Source organism: Vitis riparia, chromosome 15 (assembly GCF_004353265.1).
Source record: "Vitis riparia cultivar Riparia Gloire de Montpellier isolate 1030 chromosome 15, EGFV_Vit.rip_1.0, whole genome shotgun sequence".
Taxonomy (NCBI): Eukaryota; Viridiplantae; Streptophyta; class Magnoliopsida; order Vitales; family Vitaceae; genus Vitis; species Vitis riparia.
In genome coordinates, this window is record NC_048445.1 from 8,827,431 (window position 1) to 8,847,792 (window position 20,362).

At 27.6% G+C, this 20,362-nt stretch overlaps 3 protein-coding genes across 3 annotated transcripts; 1 reads left to right on the top strand and 2 right to left on the bottom strand.

Annotated features, from left to right (window-relative positions):
• Positions 1-699: 699 nt before the first annotated feature.
• LOC117932790 (ethylene-responsive transcription factor 2-like) lies at positions 700-1,541 on the top strand. Its single transcript, XM_034854117.1, has one exon. It carries the CDS (start codon positions 755-757, stop codon positions 1,370-1,372), a length of 618 nt encoding a protein of 205 aa, XP_034710008.1. The 5' UTR covers positions 700-754; the 3' UTR covers positions 1,373-1,541.
• Positions 1,542-8,152: 6,611 nt separating this feature from the next.
• LOC117931940 (ethylene-responsive transcription factor 2-like) lies at positions 8,153-8,770 on the bottom strand. Its single transcript, XM_034853008.1, has one exon. The coding sequence runs from the start codon at positions 8,768-8,770 to the stop codon at positions 8,153-8,155; it is 618 nt and encodes a 205-aa protein (XP_034708899.1).
• Positions 8,771-17,446: 8,676 nt separating this feature from the next.
• Positions 17,447-18,147, bottom strand: LOC117931564 (ethylene-responsive transcription factor 2-like). The gene has a single exon (XM_034852541.1). It carries the CDS (start codon positions 18,145-18,147, stop codon positions 17,533-17,535), a length of 615 nt encoding a protein of 204 aa, XP_034708432.1. The 3' UTR covers positions 17,447-17,532.
• Between the last annotated feature and the right edge of the window lie 2,215 nt (positions 18,148-20,362).

A 20,362-nucleotide genomic window follows, 5' to 3' on the forward strand; every position in this document is an offset into this window, starting at 1 on the left:
TATATATATATATATATATATATATATATATATATATTTTCTACAACCAATAATACATGATAATTGATATTCATCCATCTACTATACATTTAATTTTCCTAAATATTTTAAAATGCCAATAATTACATATTTATTTATTTTTATTTAAAATAATAGCTATATGATATTAAATCACTTCTCTCTTCAAGACATTTAAAACTACTAAACGAATCAAAAATGAAATTGAAAACAAAAATAGAAATGAAAAGTAGTACTCTCTAATGGAGATGCATTAAATTAATTTGTGAGGAATATAATATATGATGAACAATGACTAATTCAACGTTGCAGATTGATCAATGTTGACAGTTGACCGCCATTGCCATAATGAAAAAAATGAGGTTGTCGTTTTCAAACCTAGAATTAAATAATCATATTCATATGCTAACAAAAATATGTTAAAAGGAAGTACCAAACGTTGAACGAGTAGTATACCATGTTGGCGAATGGAGCCGTCAGCCTTTCTAAGAAAAACGACCAAAAAAAAAGTTGAAGACACGTGCGATAAATTTAGTGACGTTTGCATACGTGTGCGATGATATGACGGGAGTGAAGGTATGTAGAAGTTAGAGAAGAATGCATGAACCAGTAGATTCTCTCTCTTTCTCTCTTTCTCCTACATAAATCATGAAAGCCCTCCTCCCATCCCATCGACTTTCACTCCCATTCAAATTTTTCCAAGCTCTCCTGTGATTAATTTGTTAGGAAGAAGAAAATGTACGGCCACACCACTTTCGACTCTGATGTCGCTTTTCTTGAATCCGTTCGCAGTTATCTTCTTGAGGATTCCGTCCTTCCTCACCCATTCTCTGCCAATGCTCCGGCGTATTCCGCCACTACTCCCACCTTCACTGAAAACTGGGAGAATCCGCCGGTATTGGATGCTGCTGCCGCCAGTGGAGTCGTAGGGGAGGCGAAGGCAGAGCCCCAGGAGGCCGCGGGGCCGGAGGAGTTGAGGAGGTACAGAGGAGTGCGGCGTAGGCCGTGGGGGAAATACGCTGCGGAGATAAGGGATCCGGCGAAGAACGGCGCCAGAGTGTGGCTGGGGACCTACGAGACTGCGGAGGACGCTGCGCTGGCTTACGACCGAGCCGCCTTCCGGATACGCGGCTCTCGCGCGATCCTCAATTTTCCTCTGCGGATTGGGTCTGGCGAGCCAGAGCCGGTGAGAATCACCACCAAGCGCCGCTCTCCGCAGCCGTCATTGTCGGCCGCGGCGGCAGCAGCCCTCAAGCGCAGAAAGGGCGAAGTGGATTCGACGGCTGAAATGGAGGCGGCTACAGAAAATGTAGTAGATGTGTTCCAATTGCATCAACTATGGGTGAACTCGTAGTATGAAGAAGATCAGCTAACGGAGTCGCACTTCCTTTTTTTTTTTTTTTTTCTATTTCTTTAACTCGTGATCTGTAAAATTAAATATAAAATAAAACGAAGCTGATGTGAGTTTTCTTTTTTTAAGAATTTTTTAATATCTAGATTTAATTATGTTTGTTTGATGTTAACGTTTGTGTTCATATCTACAGTAAAAAAGTTGTCTTTTTTAGAGAGACCTTAAATTGAATTTTGAAATTGTTTTTCATATTTAAATTGCAGTCCAATTGATAAAATATAACAACCTTTAAATGTTCATCTTTAAAAGATAATGAATTTTAAAAAATTATTTAAAAATTGAAATATGAATAAAATTTTACTATCTTAAATCTTAAATTTTCCAAAAATAATTTTAAGAACATAAGATAAATCCATAAATCTTAAGTAAGAGTTACTATATTTTAAATGCAAGTTACAAATATTTTTAATTTTGAAAAATAAAATAAAAAATATATTTAAACAAACACTTAATTAGAAAGTTATAACTTTTTTAAATTAATTAATTTTATATAGAATTAAAATAAATAAAATAAATTTGAAGTAACATATTAACCTAATCATGCTCGAATGAGGGGTGATTATGATCCAACTTAAGATAAAGGAAGATATCACATTGAATATGAGAAAAAATTTATGACTATAAAGTGTTAAAACCATGGTTTTTATTTTATACTTAAATCTATTTTAGTTTTTTATTAATTTATTTTGGATTAAATTTTTTAAATATGTTGTTAAATATATAAAAGAAAATCTAATTTTTTTAACAAATTATATATAAAATAAGTAAAATATGTTATATTTTAATATTAATTTTTTTTATTAAATTAAGAAAATAGTTATATGATAAAAAGATTAAAATTAAAAATAGTATAAACACAAAAATAATATGATGAAGGTATTTTTGTGAATCTTTGTCATAAAATATTTTTACTTTTATACTATTTTAAATTTCTAATTTTTTATTTATTGTGCAACTATTTTCTAAATTTAACATTTTTTTATAACTATTTTAAAACATCTTCACTAATAATTAAATATTATAACAAACGAAAATTTAGTACCCAAGTACAAAAAAATTTACTTGTTTGTAAAATTAAGAAAAAAAAATTTAAATGTTTTTAAGAATTTTTTTAGAGTATTATAATTAATAATTAAAAAATTAAAAATATTTTAAAAACTTTTGCATTATATATAAATATACAGTAATTTCATAGAAAATAAGTTAATTATATATTATTCATATAATAGTTTGTGATTATTTTTTGTGACAATGAGTAATATTATAAGGAAATTAAGTAGAACTAGTTCTTCCGGATCTCTTAGATCTAATGCTAGTTCTGCATCTGCATCAAATAGTTCTACATCTAATTTAGAAAATTCTTCGTATAAGATAAACATATTTACAAATTCATCAACTGCATCATCACTTGCATCATCAACTGCATCATCATCTAGTCATCATATAAAATTTAATAATTCAAAGTTAGATGAAGAATTGAATCAAATAGAAAATCAACTAAAAAAATAAGTCAAACTTTGTTTTAGAAATTCCTCTTTTTGAAGAAGAGTCTGAGTCAAATATTTTCTCCAATCATGATAAACCTCCTTTAAACATAAATATCATTACAAAAAAAGATATTAAAATAAATCCTTTTATTCTTGATGCAGAATGGATTAAATCAGATTATTTTTCTCCTCAAAATACTGCAAAAAGAAGTTATTTTCAATAACTTCCTTCTCAAGTTAGAAAAGGTTTAAGAAAACAATATGAAAAATATATGCAACAAGTTAAGATCACTATTCCTTTTTTCCTTTGGTTTTTCAAATTTAGGAAACCCTTTAAAAGAATTGCAACAATAACCTCAAAAAAATTAATAGAAAATTCTCCACATAATAAAAAATTATTAGATCAACAAAACTTATATCAAGAAGAGTCAAGTGAAAAAAAATTTAATCAAATTTTGGTTTCTTTTTTCTCAGGAGAAGAGGACGAAACATCAACAAAATCAACAACATCAAAGGTAGAAATAACAACAAGAGAAATTACTGAAAAACCAAAAGTAGAAAATAAAGAAAAAAACAAAAATAATTAAAACAATAAATGTAATATCTTCAAAATTAGATAAGCAAGTATTTTTTGATGTTATAGACAAAATACAAGATGATAAAACACAAAGACATTATTTACAAAACTTAAAAAATTTAATTCTCATAGAAAATTCAAATAAAACTCAAGAAATTAAACCTACACAATACTCAATGGATGAAATTTTTAATAGATTCAAAAATATTCAAAAGCCAATAAATATTGAAGACTTGAAAGAAGAAATACAAAAAATAAAAAAGCAAATAGATCAATTAAAACAAGAAAATGAACAAATTAGAAATATAATACAATATAAACAAGATTTTGCTAAAACATCTGATAATCAAGATTCAGGAATAATAATACCTAATAAACAAACCCCTATAGAATCATTTATAAATACAATATCAAAAATAGATTTTCAAAGATGGTATACAAATGTAAAAATCATAGTTAAAGATTTTGAAATGGAAATAGTAGTATTAATAGACTCAGGAGCTTATATGAATTGTATTCAAGAATGATTAATTTCTATGAAATATTATGAAAAAACAGGACAAGAACTTTTTGCTGCAAATAAAGGAAAATTAGAGATAGAGTTTAAACTTCAAAATGTTCATATATGTCAAAATAATTATTGTTTTAGAACTCAATTTATATTAGTACAAAATATGACTGAACCTTTAATCTTAGGAACCCCTTTTATTAGATTACTTTACCCTTTTCAAGTAAATGATGAAGGTGTCAAAACTACGATATTAGGAAACATCATATTTTTTCCTTTTATATATCCATTAACTAAAAAGGAAATACATCAAGTCCAAAGTGATTCAATAAATAAAAGGATAAATTTAATTCAAAGAAAACAAGCTCATATAAATTTTCTATCAAAAGAAATTCAATATAAAAAGGCAGAAGAACAACTTCTAGAAAATAAAGTTCAAAAGAAAATAAAAAAGATTCAAGATCTTTTTCAAAAAGAAATTTGTTCTGATCTTCCAAATGTTTTTTGGTTCAAAAAGAAACGTGAGATAAGTTTATCTTACATTCAAAATTTTGATGAGTCTAAAATTCCCACTAAGGCTAGACCCATTTAAATGAATGAAAAACTTTTAGAATATTGTAAACAAGGAATTGATTCATTAATAAAAAGAAATTAATCAAACCCTCAAAATCTCCTTGGAGTTGTGCCTCTTTTTATGTTCAAAATGTTGTTGAGCTAAAAAGAGGTGCACCTAGATTAGTCATTAATTATAAACCTTTAAATAAAGTATTACAATGGATAAGATACCATATTCCTAATAAGCAAGATTTACTCATAATGCTGTAATTTATTCAAAATTTGTTATGAAATCAGAATTTTGGAAGGTTCAAATCAAAGAAGAAGATAGATATAAAACTGCTTTTACTGTCACTTCTGAATTTCAAAATATTATGAATGATATTTTTATCTCTCGTTTTCAATTCATAATTGTATACATTGATGATGGTTTAGTATTTTCTGATTCATTAGAAAAACATTTTGTTCATTTAAAAAAGTTTTTCAACATCATTAAAGCAAATGAAATGGCTAGTTCTGCTCCAAAAATAAAATTATTTCAAACAAAGATTAGATTTTTAGGACATGAAATTTTTCAAGGAAAAACAAAACCGATTCAAAGGTCAATATAATTTGCTAATAAATTTCTTGATAAAATAAAAGATAAATACAATTGCAAAGATTTTTAGGTTGTTTAAATTATGTTTCTGATTATTTCAAAATTTTGAGGATCATTTGTGAACCTTTATACAAAAGACTTAGGAAAAGTGTTCCTACATGGACTGAGCATCATACTAATTTGGTCAAAAAAAAAAATCAAACAAAGAGTCAAACATTTACCATGCATTAACATCCCTCATCCCAATGCATTGCTCATTGTAGAATCAAATGCATCTAATTTAGGTTATGGAGGCATATTAAAGTAAGAATATAACAATCAAGTGCATATAGTTAGATATCATTCAGGGATCTAGCTGGGGGCTCAAATAAATTACTCAACTGTAAAAAAAAAAAAAAAAGTTTTATCTATAGTCTTATGTATTTCAAAATTTCAAAGTGATTTGATAAACAAAAAATTTCTTTTAAAAATTGATTGCAAAGCTGTAAAAGATATTTTACAAAAGGATGTTAAAAATTTATTTTCAAAATAAATTTTTTCAAGATGGCAAGCTTTACTTTCAAATTTTGATTTCGAAATTGAATTTATCAAAAGAGAGTTGAATTCCCTTCCTGACTTCCTTACTCAGGAGTTTTTGCAGGGTAAGGATCCTCTTCCATCCTAATGGGTTCTCCCGTTAGGACCCAACTTCCTTCATTTTTCAAATATTCGTCCTACTTTTCCATTACAAAGATCAATTTCCTTTCAAGTTCTGAGTCCAAATTTTCCTCATCTTCAACCTTCAAAAAGTTTTATTCAAGCTTCTAAATCAACCTCTAAAAATATTTTTGTTCAAAGTCAATCTAGTCCTAGCACTACTTCAACACTATTTTCCCCTTCTTCTTTTCTAACTAGGCAATATGTCAAAAAACACAAAACCTTAGAAATTGCTTTCATTGAGCCAGAGTACAATTATAAAGAAATCCCTAAAAAATTTCCTTACATCTTTCCTCAAGGAGTCACCTTCAATTCTAATGATCCTTTGAAAAATCGTCAATTTTATGAGTTCATCTTAGTTGACACCGATTCAGTTGAAATTACTCATAACACTGATAAAAACAATCCTCAGATGATTGCTTTTTCCAAATGTCAAATTCTCAGAGTCATGACCATTGCTGATTGGAATAAAAAACCAATCACTTGCAAGGCATTTAGTTAACTTTTCCATCCCATGAGCTACAATTACATAGATTATATGGATGCTTGGTACAATATGTTTTATTTGCAAAGCTACCAACATTCTTGGTTCATCCAATTCTCAAGAAACTATAATACCAAATTTCCTACTTGGTTTCAAAAATGGTGGACTTTCTTTGGTCTCCTAGACTCCATATTTCCTCCTAAAATTCAAGAAAAATTCAACTTCTACAAGGGCAAGACTTCATCTTAGTCTATCTCTCAATTGAGACTCCTTACGTTATGTTCCAGATTAAGAATTCGTTGGATTCTCACATGGAATATTATCAAGAAGCAAGAGCAACCTCATCATTTTCTATTATCTCTCTCTAGAGAATTCAGTATCAAATGGTGGGATAAATTCAATCATGATTTTATATGTCAGCAAAAGATTTTGCAAATAATTTCAAGGCCAAGATCATCGAATTCAAAATATTCAGCAAGCTCTTCTCAAGGGCCGACTCAAGAAGAATTCCTAACTTTGAAAAGCAAATGTCAAGCTTCATTAACCGCTGCTACTGATTTAGAGCAATGTCGTCAAGGACCTATTCAAACTCTCAAACAGTTTGGAGATCATCAAGAAAATGAAGAAACCAAAGACACGACTTTATCATATGATTTATATGTAGACCCTTAAAATAAATTTGAAGTAACATATCGACCAGTCATGCTCAAATGAGGGGTGATTGTGATCCAACTTCAGATAAAGGAAGATATCACATTGAATAGGAGAAAAAATTTATGACTATAAAGCGTTAAAACCATGGTTTTTATTTTATACTTAAATCTATTTTAGATTTTTATTAATTTTTGTTTGGATAAAAATTTTTGATATATGTTGTTATATATATATATAAGAAAATATAATTTTTTTATAACAAATTATATGTAAAATATGTTATATTTTAATATTAATTTTTTATGTAATTATAGTGATCATGTTTTGAAATGATTATGAAAGAAATATTAAATTAAGAAAATAGTTATATGATAAAAAGATTAAAATTAAAAATAGTATAAACACAAAAATAATATGATGAAGGTATTTTTGTAAATCTTTGTCATATTATTTTTACTTTTATACTATTTTCAATTTCTTAATTTTTTATTTATTGTGTAACTATTTTCTAAATTTAACAATTTTTTTATAACTATTTTAAAACATCTTCACTAATAATTAAATATTATATAACAAATGAAATTTTAGCACCCAAGTACAAAAAAATTTACTTGTTCGTAAAATTAAGAAAATTTAAAATGTTTTTAAGAATTTTTTTTAGAGTATTATAATTAATAATTAAAAAATTAAAAATATTTTAAAAACTTTTGCATTATATATAAATATACAATAAATTCATAGAAAATAAGTTAATTATATAATATTCATATAATTATATAAAATTATATGAATATTAAAGGTCATAATCACACAAAAGATTAAGTGCCCCTTTGAAATCATTGTGAAAATTAGTTGTTAATTATTTTAAAATCTCATGTTTGAAAACTTAAATATAAAAAATAATTTTTTCGATCTATGTATTTTTTTTGTGAAGTTATTAAGTATTTATGTACGATATAAAAATTTTCAAAATATTTTTCATACTTTTAATTATCATTTAGAGACATGCACGTAATCCTTAACATCAACAAACATCATTAAATCTTGATGTTAAAAAAATCTTTTAAAAAAATTCACATCACCTTTATTTTATTTTATTTTTAATTTTACAGATCATAATTTAAAGGAAAAAAAAAATGAGTCCGTTAGCTGATCTTCTTCAGACTATGAGTTCACCCATAGTTGATGCAGTTGGAACACATCTACTACATTTTCTGTGGCCGCCTCTACTTCAACCGTCGAATCCACGTCTCCCTTTCTACGCTTGAGGGCTGGTGCCGCCACAGCCGACAATGACGGCTGCGGAGAGCGGCGCTTGGGGGTTATTCTCACCGGCTCTGGATCGCCAGACCCAATCCGATGAGGAAAATTGACTAGCGCACGAGAGCCGCGTATCCTGAAGGCGGCTCGGTCGTAAGCCAGCGCGGCGTCCTCCGCAGTCTCGTACGTCCCCAGCCACACTCTGGCGCCGTTCTTCGCCGGATCCCTTATCTCCGCCGCGTACCTCCCCCACGGCCTACGCCGCACTCCTCTGTATCTCCTCCACTCCTCCGGCCCCGCGGCCTCCTGGGTCTCTGCCTTCACCTCCCCTACGACTCCACTGGCGGCAGCAGCGTCCAATACCGGCGTATTCTCCCAGTTTTCAGTGAAGGTGGGAGTAGTGGCGGAATACGCCGGAGCATTGACAGAGAATGGGTGAGGAAGGTCGGAATCCTCAAGAAGATAACGGCGAACGGATTCAAGAAGAGCGAAATCAGAGTTGAAAGTGGTGTTGCCGTACATTTTCTTATAATTTGAATGATTGTGAAAGTTGATGAGATGGGAGAAGGGCTTTCATGGTTTTTATAAGAGAGAGAGAGAGAGGGAGAGAGGGAGAATCAACAGTTTCATAGAAAAATTTTCTTCTGAGTTCTACGTAGCGTCACTCCCCTCGTATTATCATATAAAATATAATGCAGGTGTCAGCAAGCGCGTGTCTTTATTTATTTTTTATTTTTATTTTTTTTGTCGTTTTTATTAAATGTTGCCACATTGGACTATTACCGACAGCTGGATAATAAAATAATCAAAATATTGTCCTTTTCTAAAAAATAACAAAAAATTATTATAAAAAAAAATCCTAAATAATAAAATAAAGATTAAAGCGTGAGCTCATCAGACACGATGATATGATGCCAATGCCATCACCCATACTTAATCAAATTGTTAAATAACAAAAATGGAATTATAATTCCCTCCTTTCAAGAAAATAATAAAAAAAAGGAAAAAAATGTTAGAAATGTTTTTCTTTTAAATATGAATAAAATTAGGTAAAAAATTATACATATTTGAATTATTTAATATTTTGATAAAATATTCAAAATATTTACTGATTTTCGTTTTTTCTTTTACTCATATTTCCCTTTACTACCATATTTTAATAATATATTTTTAAAATAATATTCCTGTTTTTTAAAAAAAGTCGCCTAAAAAGCTTTCTACTCTTAGCAAAAGGTCTTAATTGACTTTGTAAAAGTACATGATGAAGCCTTGAGCAGTGAGTGTATCATAAGTTATAGGCTTGTAGCTTAACCGGCAAGTCAAGTTAAGTAAGCTCTTTTTAAGTAGATGATCTATGCTTAATAATAAATTATTTTGTGGGGTAATATAAGATTTTTAATTATTTATTTAAAATTAGATCTTGGTGAATGCCGATACAATGAACAATGGTTGCCATAATAAAATAAGACTACGTTTAAGAGTGATTTTGGAAAATATTTCTACTATTTCTATCACTTAAATAATAAAAATTTTAAATATTAAAAATATTAAAAATGCTTTATAAAATCACTATCAAACGGCTCTAATTTTCAAACTTAATTAAAAATATTGTCCTTTCATTAAAAAAATATATAATAAAATAAAAACGTCATTCTTACATGGATATGATATATAACAAGCAAGAATTTAGAAAATATTTATTCTCGAGGTTAAACACTAATTAATAAGTGATTATTTCAAAAAAAAAATTATAAAGTGAGTTTCAAAATATTTATACTCGAAATATTTTTTGTAGAATTGTTTTATCTAAAAGTGTTTTTAGAAGAATCATCTATCACTTGTTTCTCTAGAAAACACTATAAGTGATTTTTTAACTCTACAAATGATTTTTTAGATTTTTAAAAGTATTTCTTAAAATTCGTCAAAACATCTAATTTTTCTTCAAAAACACTTTTTAGATTAAAAACACTTCTTAATGTGTTTGACAGTAATTCTACGAAACGTTTTTAGTTTTTTTAATACTTGAAAGATAAAAACTTTATAGTGTTAGAAAAGTTAAAAACACTTTCTAGAATCACTACCAAATGGGTTCTAATGATTCTCCTAAAAATACTTTTAGACAAAACATTTGTACTAAAAAGAGTTTCGAGTAGAAATATTATCAAATGCACTTTAAGTTTTTCAAATAGAAAAAATTAGAGATAATATTATTAGTTAAATAAAAAATAGATTTTATAAACAAAATTTGAAAAGAAAAAAAAAAACAAGAAATATGAGTAATAGGGGTAGAAACTATGAGTGTTTAGCTAGGTTGGCAATTCCGGACAAAATTCCTAAGTGTTCCTTAACTCGGTTTCCCAATTCCTCTTTGGACTACTTGACTTTGAAGACTAAGATTTTGCTAAGAGGTCGAGGTATGTAGCTGAGTGTGTAGTGATTGAATGTGAATCAACCCGGTTTTTAATCTTTAAATGCGTTAGAAAGTTGAGAAAAATGGTTTTTGATGCAAGACTTTTATTCCTCTGTGTTTGGATCTATCCAGGTGCAGGGGTGGATAAATCCAACTAATTTTTTTTTAGATCAAATCTCAACCATTAGATTAAAGGCTTCTTTTTACACTTTAAAAAGCAATCTTCTCTCATTTTTCTGGAGAGTGACTGCAGAAAACGTGGAGAGAGCAATCACTTCATGTGTTCTTCATTTTCTCATCTTGTTTTCCTAATTTGAGGTTTTTTATTGCAAAGAAAATTCACTTCTTTTAATGTTTTCCAAACTAGTTTTTAATGAATTTTTTTTAGCAATCAATGGGTTGATTCATTCATTCATTCATATCTCAATCTCTCATTCTATTTGGGTTTGTGCAAAAACTCATTTGCTTATTGTGTGGATTCAAGAATAGGCCAAATTGAGCTTGGTGCGGACTTCAAGTGTGGTCCGAAAGAAGAAGGTGAGAAGCTGAAAGTGAAGGTACAAGTCAAATAGTCCGGGAAAAATTGGTTGGCTTGAGCTAGGTAAAACTTTGTACTCAGTTTTTATTCTTCATAATAGAGTTTTTCAATCAGTGATAGGCTCATGGTTTTTTATCTCTTCGGAGGTTTTCCATGTTAAAAATCTAGTATTCATTGTCTCTTTCTCTCACTCTACACTTTGAATTATTTTCTGTTTTTGATATTCACCTTTACATAAACACTTTAAAAAAGCATTGTTAAACGATTTAGAACTTTAATAATTTCTCTAATAAATTTTGGGATTTTTTTAAATAACTAAATATAAAATAAATTAAAAATGATGAGATTTTTTACTTAAAAATTATATACCAATGGTAACATGAGGATGGCATCATTACTAAGACCATAAATATAAAGTTAAATATAACTACCTTAATTTGGATAATTAAATGGTATATGATATAATATAATTATATAGTTTAGTTGTAAATAAGCTATTATTTAATTAAATTTTAAAAATAAAAATTTAAAAATTTCAAATCCAATGTTACCAGAAACCATTATTAAAAAATTGTTTAATAAAATCTCAAATGGACAAAAATGTAAGCTAATTAGAGAAATTGTAATAAAAATAACATTTTAACATACACAACAAAAATGGACAACAAATAAAGATAATGTATGTATGAAGAAAAAAAATTGATGAAATTAAAATAAAAAAGGAAAAAAAAAAAGTAGTAATTTTAAATAGGTTTTATAAAATATTCAATTTTTTTATTTATTTAAAATTTATAAAAAATATTAATTTTTAATTTTTTTTTTTCAATAGCATTCAAATGATTTTTTTTTTCTTTTTGAGATTGAAAATTAAATTTATATCTTTTAAGGAAAGTTCCAATTTTCTTTTCATTTTTTTTTTCTAAACCTTTAAGTTAAGAGGGAATTTTTTTTTTTCAAAATAAAGGGTGACTAATACCTAAAATTAAGTTGAAAATGGAAAAAAATGAATAGAAATTTTTTTATTAGTTTGTGGTTTTGACTATTTAATTAAAAATTGCATATTGATCAATGCTGACACTGAGATAATAAAATAATTCAAAATATTCTTATTTTCAAAAAATAACAAAAGGGAATAAAAAACTAAAATAATAAAATAAAGAGTCAAAATATTTTCTCCAATCATGATAAACTTCCTTTAAACATAAATATCATTAGAAAAAAAGAATATTAAAATAAATCATTTTATTCCTGATGTAGAATGGATTAAATCAAATTATTTTTCTCTTCAAAATACTGCAAAAAGAAATTATTTTCAATCACTTCCTCCTCAAGTTAGAAAATGTTTAAGAAAACAATATGAAAAATATATGCAACAAGTTAAGATCACTATTCCTTTTTTCCTTTGGTTTTTCAAATTTAGGAAACCCCTTGAAAGAATTGCAACAATAACCTCAAAAAAAGTAATAGAAAATTCTCCACATAATAAAAAATTATTAGATCAACAAAACTTAAATCAAGAAGAGTGCAAGTGAAAAAAAAATTAATCAAATTTTGGTTTCTTTTTCCTCAGGAGAGGAGGAGGAAACATCAACAAAATCAACAACATCAAAGGTAGAAATAACAACAAGAGAAATTACTGAAAAACCAAAAGTAGAAAATAAAGAAAAAACAAAAATAATTAAAACAATAAATGTAATATCTTCAAAATTAGATAAGCAAGTACTTTTTTTATGTTATAGACAAAATACAAGATGATAAAACACAAAGACATTATTTACAAAACTTAAAAAATTTAATTCTCACAGAAAATTCAAATAAAACTCAAGAAATTAAACCTACACAATACTCAATGGATGAAATTTTTAATAGATTCAAAAATATTCAAAAGTCAATAACTATTGAAGACTTGAAAGAAGAAATACAAAAAATAAAAAAGCAAATAGATCAATTAAAACAAGAAAATGAACAAATTAGAAATATAATACAATATAAACAAGATTTTGCTAAAACATCTGATAATCAAGATCCAGGAATAATAATATCTAATAAACAAACCCCTATAGAATCATTTATAAATACAATATCAAAAATAGATTTTCAAATATGGTATACAAATGTAAAATCATAGTTGAAGATTTTGAAATGGAAATAGTAGTATTAATAGAGTCAGGAGCTTATATGAATTGTATTCAAGAATGATTAATTCCTATTAAATATTATGAAAAAACAGGACAAGAACTTTTTGCTGCAAATAAAGGAAAATTAGAGATAGAGTTTAAACTTCAAAATGTTCATATATGTCAAAATAATTATTGTTTTAGAATTCAATTTATATTAGTACAAAATATGACTGAACCTTTAATCTTAGGAACCCCTTTTATTAGATTACTTTACCCTTTTCAAGTAAATGATGAAGGTGTCAAAACTACGATATTAGGAAACATCATATTTTTTTCCTTTTATATATCCATTAACTAAAAAGGAAATACATCAAGTCCGAAGTGATTCAATAAATAAAAGGATAAATTTAATTCAAAGAAAACAAGCTCATATAAATTTTCTATCAAAAAAAATTCAATATAAAAAGGCAGAAGAACAACTTCTAGAAAATAAAGTTCAAAAGAAAATAAAAAAGATTCAAGATCTTTTTCAAAAAGAAATTTGTTCTGATCTTCCAAATGTTTTTTGGTCCAGAAAGAAACGCGAGATAAGTTTGTCTTACATTCAAAATTTTGATGAGTCCAAAATTCCCACTAAGGCTAGACCTATTTAAATGAATGAAAAACTTTTAGAATATTGTAAACAAGAAATTAATTCATTAATAAAAAGAAATTAATCAAACCCTCAAAATCTCCTTGGAGTTGTGCCGCTTTTTATGTTCAAAATGTTGCTGAGCTAAAAAGAGATGCACCTAGATTAGTCATTAATTATAAACCTTTAAATAAAGTATTACAATGGATAAGATACCATATTCCTAATAAGCAAGATTTACTCAAAATGCTTCATAATGCTGTAATTTATTCAAAATTTGATATGAAATCAGAATTTTGGAAGGTTCAAATCAAAGAAGAAGATAGATATAAAACTGCTTTTACTATCACTTCTGAATTTCAAAATATTATGAATGATATTTTTAACTCTCGTTTTCAATTCATAATTGTATACATTGATGATGGTTTAGTATTTTCTGATTCATTAGAAAAACATTTTGTTCATTTAAAAAAGTTTTTCAACATCATTAAAGCAAATGAAATGGCTAGTTCTGTTCCAAAAATAAAATTATTTCAAACAAAGATTAGATTTTTAGGACATGAAATTTTTCAAGGAAAAACAAAACCGATTCAAAGGTCAATATAATTTGCTAATAAATTTCTTGATAAAATAAAAGATAAATACAATTGCAAAGATTTTTAGGTTGTTTAAATTCTGTTTTTGATTATTTCAAAATTTTGAGGATCATTTGTGAACCTTTATACAAAAGACTTAGGAAAAGTGTTCCTACATGGACTGAGCATCATACTAATTTGGTCAAAAAAATCAAACAAAGAGTCAAACATTTACCATGCATTAACATCCCTCATCCCAATGCATTACTCACTGTAGAATCAAATGCATCTAATTTAGGTTATGGAGGTATATTAAAGTAAGAATATAACAATCAAGTGCATATAGTTAAATATCATTCAGGGATCTGGCTGGGCGCTCAAATAAATTACTCAACTGTAAAAAAAAAAAAAAAAAGTTTTATCTATAGTCTTATGTATTTCAAAATTTCAAAGTGATTTGATAAACAAAAAATTTCTTTTAAAAATTGATTGCAAAGCTGTAAAAGATATTTTACAAAAGGATGTTAAAAATTTATTTTCAAAATAAATTTTTTCAAGATGGCAAGCTTTACTTTCAAATTTTGATTTCGAAATTGAATTTATCAAAAGAGAGTTGAATTCCCTTCCTGGCTTCCTTACTCAGGAGTTTTTGCAGGGTAAGGATCCTCTTCCATCCTAATGGGTTCTCCCGTTAGGTCCCAACTTCCTTCATTTTTCAAATATTCGTCCTACTTTTCCATTACAAACATCAATTTCCTTTCAAGTTCTGAGTCCAAATTTTCCTCATCTTCAACCTTCAAAAAGTTTTATTCAAGCTTCTAAATCAACCTCTAAAAATATTTTTGTTCAAAGTCAATCTAGTCCTAGCACTACTTCAACACTATTTTCCCCTTCTTCTTTTCTAAATAGGCAATATGTCAAAAAACACAAAACCTTAGAAATTGCTTTCATTGAGCCAGAGTACAATTATGAAGAAATCCCTAAAAAATTTCCTTACATCTTTCCTCAAGGAGTCACCTTCAATTCTAATGATCCTTTGAAAAATCGTCAATTTTATGAGTTCATCTTAGTTGACACCGATTCAGTTGAGATTACTCATAACACTGATAAAAACAATCCTCAGATGATTGCTTTTTCCAAATGTCAAATTCTCAGAGTCATGACCATTGCTGATTGGAATCAAAAACCAATCACTTGCAAGGCATTTAGTTAACTTTTCCATCCCATGAGCTATAATTACATAGATTATATGGATGCTTGGTACAATATGTTTTATTTGCAAAGCTACCAACATTCTTGGTTCATCCAATTCTCAAGAAACTGTAATACCAAATTTCCTACTTGGTTTCAAAAATGGTGGACTTTCTTTGGTCTCCTAGACTCCATATTTCCTCCTAAAATTCAAGAAAAATTCAACTTCTACAAGGGCAAGACTTCATCTTAGTCTATCTCTCAATTGAAACTCCTTACGTTATGTTCCAGATTAAGAATTCGTTGGATTCTCACATGAATATTATCAAAAAGCAAGAGCAACCTCATCATTTTCCATTATCTCTCTCTAGAGAATTCAGTATCAAATGGTGGGACAAATTCAATCATGATTTTATATGTTAGCAAAAGATTTTGCAAATAATTTCAAAGCCAAGATCATCAAATTCAAAAGATTCAGCAAGCTCTTCTCAAGGGCCGACTCAAGAAGAATTCCTAACTTTGAAAAGCAAATGTCAAGCTTCATTAGCTGCTGCTACTGATTTAGAGCAGTGTCGTCAAGAACCCATTCAAACTCTCAAACAGTTTGGAGATCATCAAGAAAATGAAGAAACTAAAGACACGACTTTATCAAATGATTTATATGTAGACCCTTAAAATAAATTTGAAGTAACATATCGACCAGTCATGCTCAAATGAGGGGTGATTGTGATCCAACTTCAGATAAAGGAAGATATCACATTGAATAGGAGAAAAAATTTATGACCATAAAGCGTTAAAACCATGGTTTTTATTTTATACTTAAATCTATTTTAGATTTTTATTAATTTTTGTTTGGATCAAAAAATTTTAAATGTGTTGTTATATATATAAGAAAATATAATTTTTTTTATAACAAATTATATGTAAAATATGTTAGATTTTAATATTAATTTTTTATGTAATTATAGTGATCATGTTTTGAAATGATTATGAAAGAAATATTAAATTAAGAAAATAGTTATATGATAAAAAGATTAAAATTAAAAATAGTATAAACACAAAAATAATATGATGAAGGTATTTTTGTGAATCTTTGTCATATTATTTTTACTTTTATACTATTTTCAATTTCTTAATATTTTATTTATTGTGCAACTATTTTCTAAATTTAACAATTTTTTTATAACTATTTTAAAACATCTTCACTAATAATTAAATATTATAACAAATGAAATTTTAGTTACCAAGTACAAAAAAATTTACTTGTTCGTAAAATTAAGAAAATTTAAAATGTTTTTAATAATTTTTTTAGAGTATTATAATTAATAATTAAAAAATTAAAAATATTTTAAAAACTTTTGCATTATATATAAATATACAATAATTTCATAGAAAATAAGTTAATTATATAATATTCATATAATTATATAAAAGTATATGAATATTAAAGGTCATATAATCACACAAAAGATTAAGTGCCCCTTTGAAATCATTATGAAAATTAGTTGTTAATTATTTTAAAAAATAATCTCGTGTTTGAAAACTTAAATATAAAATTAATTTTCTCGATTTATGTATTTTTTTTTTTTTTTTGAAGTTATTAAGTATTTATGTACTATACAAAAATTTTCAAAATATTTTTCGTACTTTTAATTATCATTTAGAGACATAACATAATCCTTAACATCAACAAACATCATTAAATCTTGATGTTAAAAAAAATTCACATCACCTTTATTTTATTTTATTTTATTTTTAATTTTACAGATCACAATTTAAAGGAAAAAAAAAATGAATCCGTTAGCTGATCTTCTTCAGACTATGAGTTCACCCATAGTCGATGCAGTTGGAACACATCTACTACATTTTCTGTAGCCTCTACTTCAACCGTCGAATCCACGTCGCCCTTTCTACGCTTGAGGGCTGGTGCGGCCGCAGCCGACAATGACGGCTGCGGAGAGCGGCGCTTGGGGGTTATTCTCACCGGCTCTGGATCGCCAGACCCAATCCGCTGAGGAAAATTGACTAGCGCACGAGAGCCGCGTATCCTGAAGGCGGCTCGGTCGTAAGCCAGCGCGGCGTCCTCCGCAGTCTCGTACGTCCCCAGCCACACTCTGGCGCCGTTCTTCGCCGGATCCCTTATCTCCGCCGCGTACCTCCCCCACGGCCTACGCCGCACTCCTCTGTACCTCCTCCACTCCTCCGGCCCCGCGGCCTCCTGGGTCTCTGCCTTCGCCTCCCCTACGACTCCACTGGCGGCAGCAGCGTCCAATACCGGCGTATTGTCCCAGTTTTCAGTGCAGGTGGGAGTAGTGGCGGAATCCGCCGGAGCATTGGCAGAGAATGGGTGAGGAAGGTCGGAATCCTCAAGAAGATAACGGCGAACGGATTCAAGAAGAGCGAAATCAGAGTTGAAAGTGGTATTGCCGTACATTTTCTTATAATTTGAATGATTGTGAAAGTTGATGAGATGGGAGCAGGGCTTTCATGGTTTTTATAAGAGAGAGAGAGGGAGAGAGGGAGAATCAACAGTTTCATAGAAAAATTTTCTTCTGAGTTCTACGTAGCTTCACTCCCCTCGTATAATTCATATAAAATGTAATGCAGGTGTCAGCAAGCGCGTGTCTTTATTTATTATTTATTTTTTTTATTTTTGTCGTTTTTATTAAATGTTGCCACATTGGACTATTTCCGACAGCTGGATAATAAAATAATCAAAATATTGTCCTTTTCTAAAAAAATAACAAAAAATTATTATAAAAAAAACCTAAATAATAAAATAAAGATTAAAGAGTGAGCTCATCAGACACGATGATATGATGCCAATGCCATCACCCATACTTAATCAAATTGTTAAATAACACAAATGAAATTATAAATTATAATTCCCTCCTTTCATGGCACCCATAATAAGATAATTTCAGAAGAATCTTAAAATTATATAATTAAATAATGACGTCATTTTTATGACGACATGATGCTATAATTCCATATAATGTTACGACATTAATACTTTATTTTTAAGTTTTATTTTTATAATGTTTTGAGCCGTATTTAAAATATTTTTAAAAAAATTATATAAAAAATAAAATAAATAAAATTAAGAATAAATTAACTATTTTTAGTTAATATTTAAAGTTAAAAGTAATTTTAAGTTGTAATATTAAGTTGTTTTATCAGATATATTTTATTTAATTAATTACTTAAATTAAGTTATTAAATCATATTAAATCAATAAATTGATTTATTATTGATAGTCTTTTAAGAAAATAATAAGAAAAGAAAAAAAGTTAGAAATATTTTTCTTTTAAATATGAATAAAATCAGGTAAAAAATTATATAAATTTGAATTATTTAATATTTAGATAAAATATTCGAAATATTTATTCATTTTCGTTTTTTCTTTTACTCATATTTCCCTTTACTACCATATTTTAATAATATATTTTTAAAATAATATTCCTGTTTTTTTTAAAAAAAAGTCCCATTCCAAGGCTAAAAAGCTTTCTACTTTTAGCAAAAGGTAATTGACTTTGTAAAAGTACATGATGAAGCCTTGAGCAGTGAGTGTATAATAAGTTATAGGCTTATAGCTTAAGCGGCAAGTCAAGTTAAGTAATCTTTTTAAGTAGATGATCTATGCTTAATAATAAATTATTTTGTGGGGGAATATAAGATTATTAATTATTTATTTAAAATTAGATCTCGGTTAATGCCGACACAATGAACAATGGTTGTCATGATAAAATAAGACTGCATTTGGGAGTGATTTTGAAAAATATTTCTACTATTTCTAATTAATACTTGAATAATAAAAATTTTAAATATTAAAAATATTAAAAACACTTTATTGAATCACTACCAAACGACTCTAATTTTCAAACTTAATTAAAAATATTGTCCTTTCATTAAAAAAAATATATAATAAAATAAAAACGTCATTCTTACGTGGATATGATGTAAAACAAGCAAGAATTTAGAAAATATTTATTCTCGAAGTTAAACACTAATTAATAAGTGATTATTTCAAAAAAAAATTTATAAAGTGAGTTTCAAAATATTTATACTCGAAATATTTTTGGTAAAAGTGTTTTATCTACAAGTGTTTTTAGAAGAATCATCTATCACTTGTTTCTCTAGAAAACACTATAAGTGATTTTTTAACTCTACAAGTGATTTTTTAGATTTTTAAAAGTATTTCTTAAAATTGGTCAAAACATCTAATTTTTCTTCAAAAACACTTTCTAGATTAAAAACACTTCTTAGTGTCTTTGACAATAATTCTATGAAACCTTTTTAGTTTTTTTAATACTTGAAAGATAAAAACTTTATAGTGTTAGAAAAGTTAAAAGCACTTTCTAGAATCACTACCAAATGAGTTCTAATGATTCTCCTAAAAATACTTTTAGACAAAACATTTGTACTAAAAAGAGTTTCGAGTAGAAATATTATCAAATGCACTTTAAGTTTTTCAAATAGAAAAAATTAGAGATAATAATATTAGTTAAATAAAAAATAGATTTTATAAACAAAATTTGAAAAAAAAAAAAAAAACAAGAAATGTGAGTAATAGGGGTAGAAACTGTGAGTGTTTAGCTAGGTTGGCAATTCTAGACAAAATTCCTAAGTGTCCCTTAACTCGGCTTCCC

What these genes read in the sequence shown, in the direction of transcription:
- LOC117932790 (XM_034854117.1), top strand. Translation starts at nt 755, where the DNA reads ATGTACGGCCACACCACTTTCGACTCTGATGTCGCTTTTCTTGAATCC.
- LOC117931940 (XM_034853008.1), bottom strand. Translation starts at nt 8,770, where the DNA reads ATGTACGGCAACACCACTTTCAACTCTGATTTCGCTCTTCTTGAATCC.
- LOC117931564 (XM_034852541.1), bottom strand. Translation starts at nt 18,147, where the DNA reads ATGTACGGCAATACCACTTTCAACTCTGATTTCGCTCTTCTTGAATCC.